The sequence below is a fragment of the Carcharhinus amblyrhynchos genome, chromosome 18, assembly GCF_965287045.1.
Source record: "Carcharhinus amblyrhynchos chromosome 18, sCarAmb.v2.hapA, whole genome shotgun sequence".
In the NCBI taxonomy this organism is placed as follows: domain Eukaryota; kingdom Metazoa; phylum Chordata; class Chondrichthyes; order Carcharhiniformes; family Carcharhinidae; genus Carcharhinus; species Carcharhinus amblyrhynchos.
The window spans coordinates 33,793,957-33,807,515 of NC_137341.1; the positions used below are offsets into that span (position 1 = coordinate 33,793,957).

Genomic DNA, 13,559 nt, shown 5'->3' on the forward strand with positions numbered 1-13,559 from the left:
AGCTCAAGAAAATTACAAATCACTGGTGAAGTAGCAAATTGTTGGAACAGTGGATTTGCAAGCTCCCAGGTCCTGACATATTTGATCCTAGTGTCTTAAAACAATGGCCGAGATGGCTGATGCATTGGTTTAAGTTTTCCAAAATTCCCTTGATTCAGGGAAGATTCCGCTAGATTGGAAAATGGTGAACGTAATTCCTTTATTTGAACAGGTAAGAAAGAAAGAAAACAAGAAACTATAGGCCAGTTAGCTTAACATCTACCAAAGGGCAAATGTTGGAAGCTATTAAAGATATTAGAACATGGCTCTGAGGTAAATGCCAGGCCAACGAGGAGAGTAAACACTGTTTCAAGAGAAGGAAATTATGTTTAACCAATTTATTGGACTTCTTTGAAGTAACACGTGCTGTGGACAAAGGTTAGTGCATGTTCTGTACTTAGATTTTCAGAAGGCATTTGATAAGGTGGCACATCAGAAGATTATTGCGGAAAATAAAAGCTCATGACGTGGGAGAACATTGACATGGATAGAAGATTGGCTAAATAATGGTAGTGTGAGCATTAATGGATTATTTTCTAGTTGGCAAGACATAATGAGTGGTGTGCCACAGTGATTAGTGCTAGAGCCTCAACCTTTTACAATTTATATAAATGACTTGGATGAAGGGACCAAAAGTATGATTGCTAAATTTGCTGATGATGCAGATGGGTAGGAAGTTGAGGAGGACAGGCTACTAAAGTATATAGATGGGTTAGGTGAGTGGATAAAGGTCAGGCAAATGGAATTTAATGTGGGAAAATGTGAGTGTGTTCATTTTGGCAGGAAGAATAAAAAAGCACATTATCTAAATGGTGAATGATTGCAATGCTCTGAGGTGGAAAGGGATCTGGATATCCTAGCACATGAATTGCAAATGGCTAGTATGCAAGTACAGCAAGTAATTAGGAAAGCTAACAGAATGTTATTGTTTATTATGAGGGGAACTGAACACAAAATTAGGGAGGTTATACTTCAGTTATATTTCAGTTACACAGACTACATCTGGAATACTGTACACAGTATTGGTCTCCTTATTTGAGGAAGGATGTAAATGCATTGGAAGCATCTGAAAGAGGATTTACTAGGCTAACACCTAGAATAGGTGGATTATCTTATGAAGAAAGCTAGACAGGCAAGACTTGTTTAGAAGATTAAGGGGTGACTAGATTGAAACACAAGATCCTGAGGAGACTTGATAGAGTGGATGTGGAAAGGATGTTTCCTCTTGTGGCAGAATCTAAAACTGGGGGTCATTGGTTAAGGCAGAAACGAGGAAGTTTCTCCGTGGGTCATGTGTCTTTGGTACTCTTTCTCAAAAGGTTGTGGAGACAGAATCTTTGAATTTTTTTAAGGAAGAGGTAGATAGATTCTTGATAAGAAAAGTCATCAGGGTAGGCTGGGATGTGAAGTTGAGGTTAAACTATAATCAGCCAAGATCTTATTTAATGGCAGAGCAAGCAAAGGGTCAACTAGCCAACTACTGCTCCAAAACTGTACTTATGCAACTTGTAAAAACCAAAGCAACTGCCCAAACTTGTACTCTGCATCATTAACTCACAATAATCACATGGCAATTCAAACATCTGATTAGATGTTGCAGTTAAATAAAACAAATCTAACCCAAAGCCCAAATCCTAATTACACATTTTGCATTTTAAAAACATGAAGATTCAACACCATTAAGCTGTTATACAAAATTCAATGCTGCATTAACAACATGGTAACACAAGCCTCCCTGATTTGTGTTTTTTTTTTCCAATTATCTTTTTTATAAAACAAAGCTTTGCCCACACTTAAAGCTAAGCAACCTGTGGGAAGCACCCGATGAAGAACTACAGAGTGGATGCACTGAGACATTTACACAGTGGTTTATGGAGGGTGTTGAAATTCTGCCAACCCTTTCCCATGGAGCATGGACCCCCAATGCACACAGCCATCTACACACAGCATGCTTGCCTCACCTGATGGAGATAACCAAGGAAAGCACTTGAAGCAGGATCGCAAGGACAAAAACCACAACAGAGGCATGCGAAGGTGATGTACACAGTCCCTGCTTCATGAAACATGTGATGGAGAGAAAGAGGAAGACTATGGTGGAGAGAAAGACATCAAGGAGTGAACTGAATGTGGCACTCGCAAACGTCTTCTCTGATGCATTGTTCACAACCTATTGGGGAAAGAAACAAAAATAAAAAACTGTCTGTGTTCAACAAGATCAAGTACCAGGGCATCACAAACATATAAAGCAGAACAGATGGGAACAGCATGATCTTTACAGATGCAAATCCACGTATAAAATGTTTGATGTAGAGAAATTGGTTCAAGCAAGCAACAGTATTACCAGTCTCTTGCATCCAACTTCAATGAAATATTGTCCTACAAATACCAATTCCATTGTATTTCAGATGTCTGGCTCCCATTTTTGTTATATCCATGTATTGTCCTATTCTTTCCCTTCATAGGGTTTTGATCGGTTCTCTTCATTCCTGCTCATTTCTATATGATTTACAAACATTTCTGTTAAAACTGAGCTGCTGCATCCTTACTGGAAAACTGGAGTGACAAGTTTCATATTTCTGCACAGAGAGTGGAGATCATAATACAAAGGCTGACTAAGATGTACAAATGTCAAAAGAAAACTGTTAGAGTCCAGGTAACTGGAATGAGCAACAGGTACTAAGATTCAAAATGTTGAAATCATTAAAAAGAGCTAGATGCAGCTGTAAGGAAGATTTGTGTGGCATTTGTTGAAAGCACAGACGTTTGACACCATTCAAGACAAAGCAACCTCATTCACTACCTTAATATTCATTCCTTCCACCACCAGTGCTCAGTGACAACAGTGTGTAGACGTACAAAACACACTGCAGTAACTTGCCACAGTTCCTCTGACAGCACCCTCCAAATCCCAAACCTTTTCTGTATGCACTTACAAGATTTGGCATCACTGGCTAGGCCAGCATTTATTGCCCATTACTAGTTGCCCTCAAGGTGGTGGTGGTAAGCTGTCTTCTTGAACCACTGCAGTCCCTGAAGTGAAGGTACACCCACAGCGCTGTTAAAGAGGGAGTTCTGGGATTTTGACCCAGCAACAGTGAAAGAACAGCAATATATTTCCCAATCAGGATGGTTGAGGACCTCTAGGTGTTCCAGGTTATCTGCTGCCATGGTCCTTCAAAATGATAGTTATTTTCGGTTTGGAGTGTGCTGTCTAAAGAACCTTGGTGAGTTCCTCTATAATATAGAGAAACAAGGTCAGCAGACAGGTGGGAACATCAATCTTTTAAGTCCCCTTCCAAGTCACAAACCATCCGGACTTGGAATTGTCGTTCCTATCCTTGAACTCACTCCCTAGCAGCATTATGGATGTACTTATATCACATGGACAGCAGGGGCTCAAGAAGGTAGTTACTACCACCTTTTTAAGGACACTAAGAAACAGACAATAAATGCTGGCCTTACCAGCAATGTTCACATTCCAAGAACAAATATAAAAGCAAACACTCAAGGAAAACTGTTTTGGGTTACTAATAAATGAGTCTCATTTCCCACAGCACACTTCATGCAGTAAGAATCATAGAATCCTACAGTGCCAAAGAGGCCATTCAGCCCATCAAGTCTGCACCGACACAATCCCATCCAGGCCCTACCTCCACAGCCCCATGCATTTCCCCTAGCTAGTCCCACTGACACTAAGGAGCAATTTAGCATGGCAATCCACCTAACACGCACATCTTTGAATTATGGGAGGAAACCCACGCATACATGGGGAGAATGTGCAAACTCCACACATTCAGTGGACCCAAGCCGGGAATTGAACCCAGGTCCTTGGTACTGTGAAGCAGCAGTACTAACCACTGTGCCACCCCGTAAGCATTTGTTTTGTGAAGGGCAATTCTGAATTTCATCTGAAGTGTCCAGGTGATGACACATGATGACAGTTCTACAAACAGAAGAGTCAGGAGAGATTTTGTCACAGCAATCTGTGAACACTCTTTGTTAATGTAGAATATTGGTTGTCAATGTATGCCTGGCCAAAAGCAACTAAATGGTCAAGTGTAATTTAATTACTTTGGTTGCTATGCAGGGAGTTGATAAGAGTACAGAAAGTTAAAGATCATAGGAGCACAGACAGATCAACTGGATACAAATAACTTGAGAAACTATTAGAAAATAAAAACCCATTAAATGAACACATTAAATGAATCTCAATATGCAGCGTTATGTAAATGTTTGCACATTTTGTGCACAGCAAGCTCGCATAAACATCAAAAGTGATAAATGACCATGTAACACGTGGTACCGGTTAAAGGATAAATGTTGTCCAGGATATTAGATGGTTCAGGTTGTGTAACTTCAGGTGATCGAATCCAGACAGAAATCAGGAGATTTAAAGACCAGTCATGTAGCATCGGTAGTAAGTCAATAAGAATTGATTATAAATGTCATTATGCCCAATTCCGAGAGATCCTTATCTTATAGATTTTAAAACAAAAGGTGGGCAGCATGGTGGGACAGTGCTGCTGACACAGCTGCCTCACAGCACCTGGGTTTGATTCCTGATTTGGGTCACTGTGTGGAGTCTGCACGTTCGCCCTGTGTTTGCGAGGGTTTCTTCTGGGTGCTCCGGTTTCCCCCCTCAGTCTGAAAGGCATGTTGGTTAGGTGAATTGGCCATACTAAATTCTCCCTCAGTGTACCCAAACAGGCACCGGAGTGTGGTGACTAGGGACATGGGGATTTTCACAATAACTTCATTGCAGTGCTAATGTAAGCCTGCTTATGGCACTAATAAATAAAAGTTTAAAATACTGCACCCATTGGAATTTTGAAGTAGAAATGGAGAATCTTGGTTACACTCATTTAGCAAATAGTTTAGTAAGTGAGATAAATGAGGAGAAACATGCATTTGTGCAGTTGCAGGTTGATCAAATCTCACACAAGTCCATGACTGACAGTAATGTCTCCAAACTCATGACTATGCACACAACCTTTTTTCTTACAGTACAGTAATAAAAACAACCGGTTGTACTTTAAAACTACAGAAACGTTTTTAAATCTAAAGCACAATTTATTTATATAAGCAACTATATTTCAAAGTAGCTCATTGTAATGAAGCATATGGAGATGTTTGAGAAATGTGGTCAACTGCTACACAAACACAAGCCAACTACTTTTTTGTGCAGTTGTCAGTCAGTAGGGGGCAGCATGCTCATTCTCCCACAATACACAACAGTGACAGAAGCAGCAGCACAAGTTGTGCAAGTCAAAAATGCAATAGTAAGTATACTGGAATGCCAGAGAATCAGATAAAAGATAATACACAGCATCAAATTCACAAAATCAGAACACTGTTACTAAGCTATCACCAAGGCTATTGGATTTCAGAAACTAATAGCTTAGTCAGTTACCATTTATATTCTCAGTGTTGCTGTTTACGAGACTTACAGCACTGATGCATCAGAAACTGATCTGTCCCATCATCATTAATTTATTTCCTTGCATGAACTGAAAATTCTACTGGAATATGCAGATAGGTCACTTATTTTAGATTTTAACTGGACAGTGAGATAGGAGCATGGAAGATAAACTATGCTATTACGAATTGACATGATTGACTGCACAGTGGACAGCAAATTAGACCTAGGTTATGCAGTTTGAAATGCTTGAGTGCAGAAGTGCATCCATTGCTTGATTTTGATCAGTTTGAAGGGGGCAAAAAAAGGCAGTGTGTTTTCCCATAAGGGAGAGCATGAATAACAAGTTTCGCCAAGTTGCTCACCTACAACTAGTTTAAGTTCAGCAGTGTGAACAGCTCACCTGACTTCTTGACATGCATGAAACAGAGACTCAAGAGTAATGAGAATTTCTTAAAAGGAATAAGCAAACAGCCATGCTGCAAAGCTGTGCTTTACTTACTGGCCTGTAAGGAGACACTGCACAGGAACATGTGCTATTCTGATGAAAGGTCACAGACCTGAAACATGAACTCTACTTTTATCTCCACAGATGTTACCAGGCCTTCTAAGTATTTCCAGCATTTTCTGTTTTTACTCCAACAATGCTTGTGTTTGGAGTCAAGCACTGTTGGAGCAAACTAAGGTGGATCAGAAAGCATTGGGACAAACGTGCACTGGGTAAAACAGGCTGGATTTGTGCTGTAAACTTTATTTCAATGCACTATCTTCCAACAAAGCCAGCACAAAGTGCCAAATGAAAAATCTACATCGTAAGTGCTCAGCAGAATTGAGAGGTTAAAAACTAGCCATCAGAAATTTACCATTTCAACAGTTAAGTGTTCAGCCCCTTCCAAGTCAAATCCAGTTTGGAGACACATAACGAGAATGTCTGTGTAGCCACAGGCTGGGAGAAACTGTTCTCTTTGTAGCTTTGTGATGCATTACTTGTTTTTGCAGTTTTAGTTTATCTGAATGAAGTCAATAGCCCTAGTCTCAGTTTATTTGATTAATTGATGATTCAATGCCAATAGTTTTAGCTGCCTGACAGGAATGCAAACAGAGCCAGAATCTCTTAAGATTCAAGATTCACTAATAGGAAACAGCAGCCTTATAGGAGGAGGAACTTCTTCACTCAAAGGATGGTGAATCTCTGGAATTCTCTGCCCGTTGAAGTGGCGGAGGTTGCCTCGCTCAATATTTTTAAGACGCGGGTTGATAGGTTTTTGATAGGCAAGGGGATTAAGGGTTATGGGGAGAGGGCGGGAATGTGGAACTGAGCCACAACAGATCAGCCATGATCTTATTGAATGGCGGGGCAGGCTCGAGGGGCTAGATGGCCTACTCCTGCTCCTATTTCTTATGTTCTTATGACGATAGAGATCAGCACCTTTGCTGGACCAAATTAACAAGGATGAACTGTTGGAAGTTGTAGCTTATCCATTTTTGTGATTAAACAGAATTTTCAGCCTCAAACATTCATTTAACACAAACTGCACAATTACCAGAGTTAAGAGTTTGAAAGTTAATGGAAACTATCAAAATGGATTTTAAGAACTGGGCTATATAAGAAAATGTTTTTGCTACATAAGTAACCATATTGTACTCTGGGGAAAGAACAAAAAATGTAACTGGCTTCTAGGTTTCCATGCAAGCTCAGTCAACAGAGCAATACCTAATGATGACATGTTCTTGTATTTAAAAGCTGCTCCCAGTCTTTGGAAATTCCCATGTCTGATGGGATTTGCATCACAATGGTTGACATTTACAGCCACAGGAGAAAACTTTTAAGACACCAGGTGAGTGAAGCTCAATACTGAACCACATGGGATGCTGGAAATATCCAAGAACCTGAATGCTTGAAATCATGAGTAGACAGAGTACGAAAATAGTTCTTTTAATCTGTGATGGGCAACCTAGGTTAGTGAATGAGCTGCAGGAGTGTCTTTCTTCATTTCAGTGGGCTGTAACATTGAAATCATGCTTGTTCACCAATCATGAGCCCATGAATAAGATTAAGAACATTTAACACATGACAAATATTTCATAATGAGTTATAGAAAATGCTTAATCATTTACATAATAAAACTATCAACTTTAAATGTCAAAAACAAAGGAAATATTTACACTCTCAGTAAATGTGTGCAAACCAGCATGCAACTCACTTCATTTGCTTTATACATTTATCACTTCAATCACACCAGTAGGAGAAAACGCCGATGGAAATCAGTGGAATATGACAACCATGCACAAGACAACAGTCAACAAAATGTTGTGTGGGCAGCACTTAGAACCCAGCTGGTCCGGCCAAATATGGCCCCCCCCGCCCCCAAGTCCAAGTCTGCAGGTTGCCCACCACTATTATTTGGGGTGACTTTGGAACTTTTAATTGACCCCAAACACTGGTGACCAATTCATCACCTTTAGGTAGCATTTCCCTGCAATGCAGTAATGTCACACCATCATTGCCACTCAAATTAGCATCTGCAGAACTATCCATACAAACAGAGCCAGCCAAATCTCAAATTTGGCTAAGTCTGGATCCAGTTTTTACAATAAGCCAATAGGATGCTCTGAGGTTAGAGGTTTGGGCAAGACTGAAGGTTGACAATAGAATCTAAATATTTAGGCAAACGAAGATCCACTGGAATCTTCCAATGGAGCGTTGTGCTTCTTCTAATATAAAATATTATCCTATGATGAAATGACCTTTGGATAATATGATGCAAGGCATATTTACCCTTCTCCCTACCACTTCTTGCCCATTAAGGAGGAAGAACTATTACTATTGCAAACCAACTGCAGGGCGAGGGGGAGACAGAGGGCGAGGGGGAGGAAGAGAGAGAGGGGCGAGGGGGAAAAAGGGGGGGGGGAGAGGGGCGAAGGGGGGAGAGAGAGAGAGGGAGGGGCAAAGGGGAGAAAGAGAGAGAGAGAGAGAGAGGGGCAAGGGAGAGAGCGAAAGGGGTGGGGGGGGAGAGAGAGAGAGAGGGGGAGAGAGAGAGAGAGAGGGAGAGAGAGAGAGAGAGAGGGAGAGAGAGAGAGAGAGTGTGGGGCAAGGGGGGGGGAGAGAGAGAGAGAGAGAGGCGAGGCAGAGAGAGAGAGAGAGAGGGGACAGCACTGGAAGGCCACTTGGTGGCAGCAGAGTAGGGTACAGGTCAGTGGACTAAAAAAAATAGTAGGCAAGCTAAGCTTAACAACATACCCTGACAGGCCAGAAGAGGTGCGACGATGGAATTAATAAATGTATACTAATGTTTGCACAAAACATTGTTATTACTCCAGAGTGAATTGACAATAAAAACCACTTTATTAAGAGATTATCTTAGTATTTCGAAAAGACTGCCTTGCACAAGAGACACTGTAGTTAATCCAAATAAGTAAATAGATCAACAAATGCAGCTATACCCATACCTCATCTTGATAGCTGCCTCTATAAGCTTTTTCCAAGCTTGAATCCAGGAAATTCAAGCTGAATTTGTTAATAGGGGGTTTGAAAAAGTATTCATCCATTAGTCTGTAAATAGAAAAAACCAAGTCAAATCAGAGTATGTCAAAGAAGCTCAAATTCATTGCCAAAACCTGTATTTTGAAAATGGGAAAATAAAAACATAATAAGATGGACATACCGTAATTTAAAAAAACAAATTTGCAAATAAAAATAATTTTTGGTCTCTTTGGGAAATTTGGAAGAGCTTCACCAACAATGAATTGCAACTTTAATTTTGGTTGAATGAGGAATATTGGCTTGAATGCTTGAAGAATTTCACTGCTATTTGAATTTGGCTATGGAAACTTTCACATCCACATGAAGACATAGTGGACCCTGATTTATTGTCTCATCCTAAAGATGATAATGCAGCACTCCCACGGGATCAATGTACATTTTAATTTCAAGCCCTACGTGTACCCAGAAAGTTTCAGAGTGCTCTCGCTGGGCCAAGCGAGAGTTTCTCAAAAAAGTTACCTACAACAATTGCAGTTTGAAGGGGGATACAAGAGCAAAGATTTGTGCACATTGGAGGTAATTTAGTCTCTTCTGCTTTCTATCCTACACGTACCACCCCTTTTGTACTTCCCTCTTTTCTGTAATTGGCTTAGAACTGTCACATTTCTAACCAACCGACCTTTTTCTTATTTATTCAGGAGCACTACTGGCAAGTGAGCATTTATTGCCCATTCCCAATTGCCTTTGAGGTGGTGATACTGAACTACGTACATCATTGTTTTGTTATAATCACAGTGCTGTTAGAAGGGAAGTTCTGAGATTTTGACCTAGCAGTGAATAAACAGCAATAAGATCCTAATCAGGATGGTGTATGGCTTGGAAAAGGATTTGGTGGTGTTCTCATGTGCCTCTTGTCCTCGTCCTTCTAGGTGGTTGAGGCTGAGGGTTTGATTAATGCTATTAAAGGAGTCTTGTAAACTGCTGCTGTGCATCTTATAGATGGTACACACTGTGTGTCAGTGGCGGAAGAAGTGAATGTTGAAAGTGGTGGATCAGTGCTGATCAAGTGGGTTTGCTTTGTCCTGGATAGTGTTGAGTGTCTTCAGTGTTGAAGGAGTTGCACTCATTCGGGGAAGTAAAGAGGATTCCATCACAATTCTGAAACATAAGCACTGTTTCTCTTTTTGTAGATGCTGCCAGATTGGTTGAGTATTTCTTTCTATTATGCAGCTGAAAAATCAAAGAATGTGGCAAAAAAGTGGGAGGGAGTTCCAAGACTCAGCAACAGGAGAAGAACTGCGATACTGTTGCAACTCAGGATGATGCACCTGGGAGACAAAATTGCAGGTGATGGTATCGCTATGTATCCTGCTCATTCTTCTAGGTAGCAGAGTTGCAGGTTTGATGTTTTAAGTTTCATTTCTACTTTGTCTTTTGTTTCAGGCACTTCCCTTCTTTTTGGGGACTCACCTTTTGATTTGTCCCTTAGCTAATTTCGTTTGGTTTAATTAATTGTTTTGCCAAAAAAGAGTAACTGAATGTTTATTTGTCCCTCAGTTGATTTGATTTAGATTAATTGTTTTACCAAAAAGATTGATAGTCTGCTGCCACACTGCACCGCTGGTAGCCAGAGTTAATATTTTAGGTGGTTGATGATGTGTTGATCCAAGGCGGTTGCTCTGTTTGGACGGTGTGAAGCTTGAATTGCTGGAGATTCACTCATGCAGACAAACAGCATTTCATCACACCCCTGCCTTGTAGGTTGCATTAAACTTTCGTGCTTACAATAAATGCCACTATGTGTCAGAATTGCTGAGTCAAGATATGGCAGCATGCTTGAACTGTACATTGTCAGCTAAGCACATAAAAGTTTCTTCCTTTCAACTTTTAGCTCATAGGCAATCAGGATAGAGTGTAAAATCTCAGATGTTGTTTCAGCCTTCAAAATGACTAAATGACAGAACTTTAAAGCATAGATATATCCAGAAGATCTATAAATGAGATTTCTAGAATTACTGGCATTCTGTAGTTGGACTTCATTACTTTGCATCAAGCTAGTATTACTGATTAGAAGTAGCTTGTAGCTGACAGGAAATACCTGTCCACTCAAAACTGCAGGAGAACCTCACACTGTATGATGCAAGACAACAAAATGGAAGCAAAGCTGTGTGAAGTACCACTTGTCATTGCTCCAAAAGACCCACAAACCTGTTCTACCATTCAATTACAACTAATCAGTACCTCAATTCTCTCACCCACCATAATCCCATAACACTTCATGACCTTGCCAAACAAAACATACCTGTCCTCCTTAATGACACTGACAAACTGAGCGTCCGTTTTCTCCCGGATTTGCTTGGAGCGTAGTGGAAGTAGTCCATCCAGCTGCCTCTCACTCTGTAGCATCTCAAACAGCGATGTCTGACTGTTGTTTAACTTTTCTTCTTCTGGGGGACTCAGCAGGCCATTTTGGGCCTTCAGACTTCGCCCTGCTGTTGGTGCCTACGTGAGAGAAAGGGCTCTATGACCTCACCACATTACAGAACAGAAGGGAGTAATAGATGGTGTTACAGTTAACCGATACACTCAAATTCTAGCAACCTCCAGCAAATTCACCCAATGTAAAACATGGACAAGCAAATTTTGCGCTGATGCTGAAAACAATGTATTCAAGTAAAGTGTCTCAATTACAACTTGCAAGCAATGCCGATTAAGAAATCAGGGCGGCATGGTAGCACAGTGGTTAGCACAGCTACTTCACAGCGCCAGGGATCTGGGTTCGATTCTTGGTTCAGGTCACTGTTTGTGTGGCGTTTGCATGTTCTCTCCATGTCTGCATGGGTTTCCTCTGGGTACTCCAGTTTCCTCCCACATTCTGAAAGATGTGCTGGTTAGGTGCATTGACCCAAACAAGCGCTGGACTGTGGCGACTGGAGGGATTTCACAGTAACTTCATTGCAGTGTTAATGTAAGCATTACTTGTAACTAATAAGTAAACTTTAAATCATTATAATCTGTACAATTCTAGCTCAAGATGAAAAACATAATTAAATTTACTGACGCATTTGTAGTATATTACTTTAAATTTTGCAGAAACAGGCCATTTGGCTCAACTAGGTCGGTGCTAATGTTTATGCGCCACATGAGCCTTCAACAACTCGACTTCATCTAACCCCATCAGCATACCATTTATGTCCTTTCTCCATCATGTACTTATCTAGCTTTCTCATGACTTCCGTTATAGTACAAATTATTAATAAACATACCACATGAGACAATGGTACAGTAATTAATACCTTGGAGCCCAAGCCCAAACCTTAAGTAAATTATAGGACTGGATAGAAAACAAAAACTCCAATTTCATCTGGTTGATTTGTTTTTAAATTGCATCCTGTTCCAAGTCTTTGTACTACAGGGTCTACATTTGCTATGGATTGATACCTTGGCATTTTTGCGCTCATCTTGACAGCCATTTCGTACAGCACTTTCCTCTGCACTGACATTGGATCCAGGGAGCAACATGATGTTACAGGATGGACACATGGGCTGAAAAACAAAATACAGGGTTTGATTAAAGGACTATCACTATAAGAAGCCTCAAATATTATTCAGTAGTGTTCATGAAACACTATGCACCGTCTCATTTCAACTGATGTGATATCCCCTATGTTTGAGCAGCATGATGGCATGCGCCATCTATTAATCGCAAATAAAAGTGAACACCACCCTTCTCAGGGTCTGTTATTGGCACAGATTACACACATCCCTCTCAAAACAGATGAGTTAAACTAGACAATGGTCCCCTAACAGGAGAGATGCTTTCTGGTTAATAAATGGAAGCAAAAGCACCTTTTGTGCTGCATTTCCAGTGATTTGTATCAGCTCTCAAACGTTCTGCTGTGCACAAAAGTTTAGTATGTATCACTCATTCTTTGAAAATTCAGCCGTCACAAGAGGGGGAAAAAACTTAAGAGCACCAAATCAAACCTCAGCTTTAGGTCCCTGTTCACTCAGCTGCCCATATGGCTTTATGCTGGAGCCAATAGCAGACAGCAAGTATTTACACTGGACTAGATTCAAATTCTTTGGTTACGGAGTGACCTATCCCAAATCAGAATCTTCAATCTAAAATAAGAAGTCCTCTGTCAGAAGCAACAAGCCTAACTTCAGTTTCTGTTGGATTTGAACATTTTTGAACACAGCTTTCAGGAAGAGGAAGCTTTGTTCATCATGGATCTTATGAACATAAATAATGCATAGACATGCAGTTGTAAACACTTGCTTTAATGACAGCTTTAGCAGCAGCACTTACTAGAAGATAGGATGCAGGTTGAACTGGAAATTACTGGATAGTCCACTGTTTCATCCATTTATGAACTATTAATCGAAATTTTAACTCCTTTGCAATCTGATAAATCAGAAAAGTGCATAATACTTAAACCACAGATAATTCTGCCTCTGATCCAGACAGCAAGCCTGACGTATAGACTTTTGCATTTAACCTAGATAGTGATTATTGTACAATAGTGTGTCAGAACGAGCCTTTTGTGTAATCTGAGAGCACAATGTCTGACATTAGACATGAACAGGAAGCATTGCAACACTCAGTAATCTTGCAAT

The 13,559-nt window shown here is 40.4% G+C and overlaps 1 protein-coding gene across 2 annotated transcripts in view; it reads right to left on the reverse strand.

The window, feature by feature from the left end:
* adcy9b (adenylate cyclase 9b) overlaps positions 1-13,559 on the reverse strand; it is a 134,990-nt gene that overhangs the window by 16,174 nt on the left and 105,257 nt on the right. For both annotated transcript variants that reach the window (XM_080206736.1, XM_080206735.1), the window contains exons 3-6: positions 12,381-12,485; positions 11,242-11,441; positions 8,906-9,008; positions 2,001-2,206 (exon numbers count right to left, since the gene is read on the reverse strand). In XM_080206736.1, coding sequence (XP_080062862.1) covers positions 2,001-2,206; positions 8,906-9,008; positions 11,242-11,441; positions 12,381-12,485 — 614 coding nt within the window. The remainder of the gene's footprint in view (positions 1-2,000; positions 2,207-8,905; positions 9,009-11,241; positions 11,442-12,380; positions 12,486-13,559) is intronic.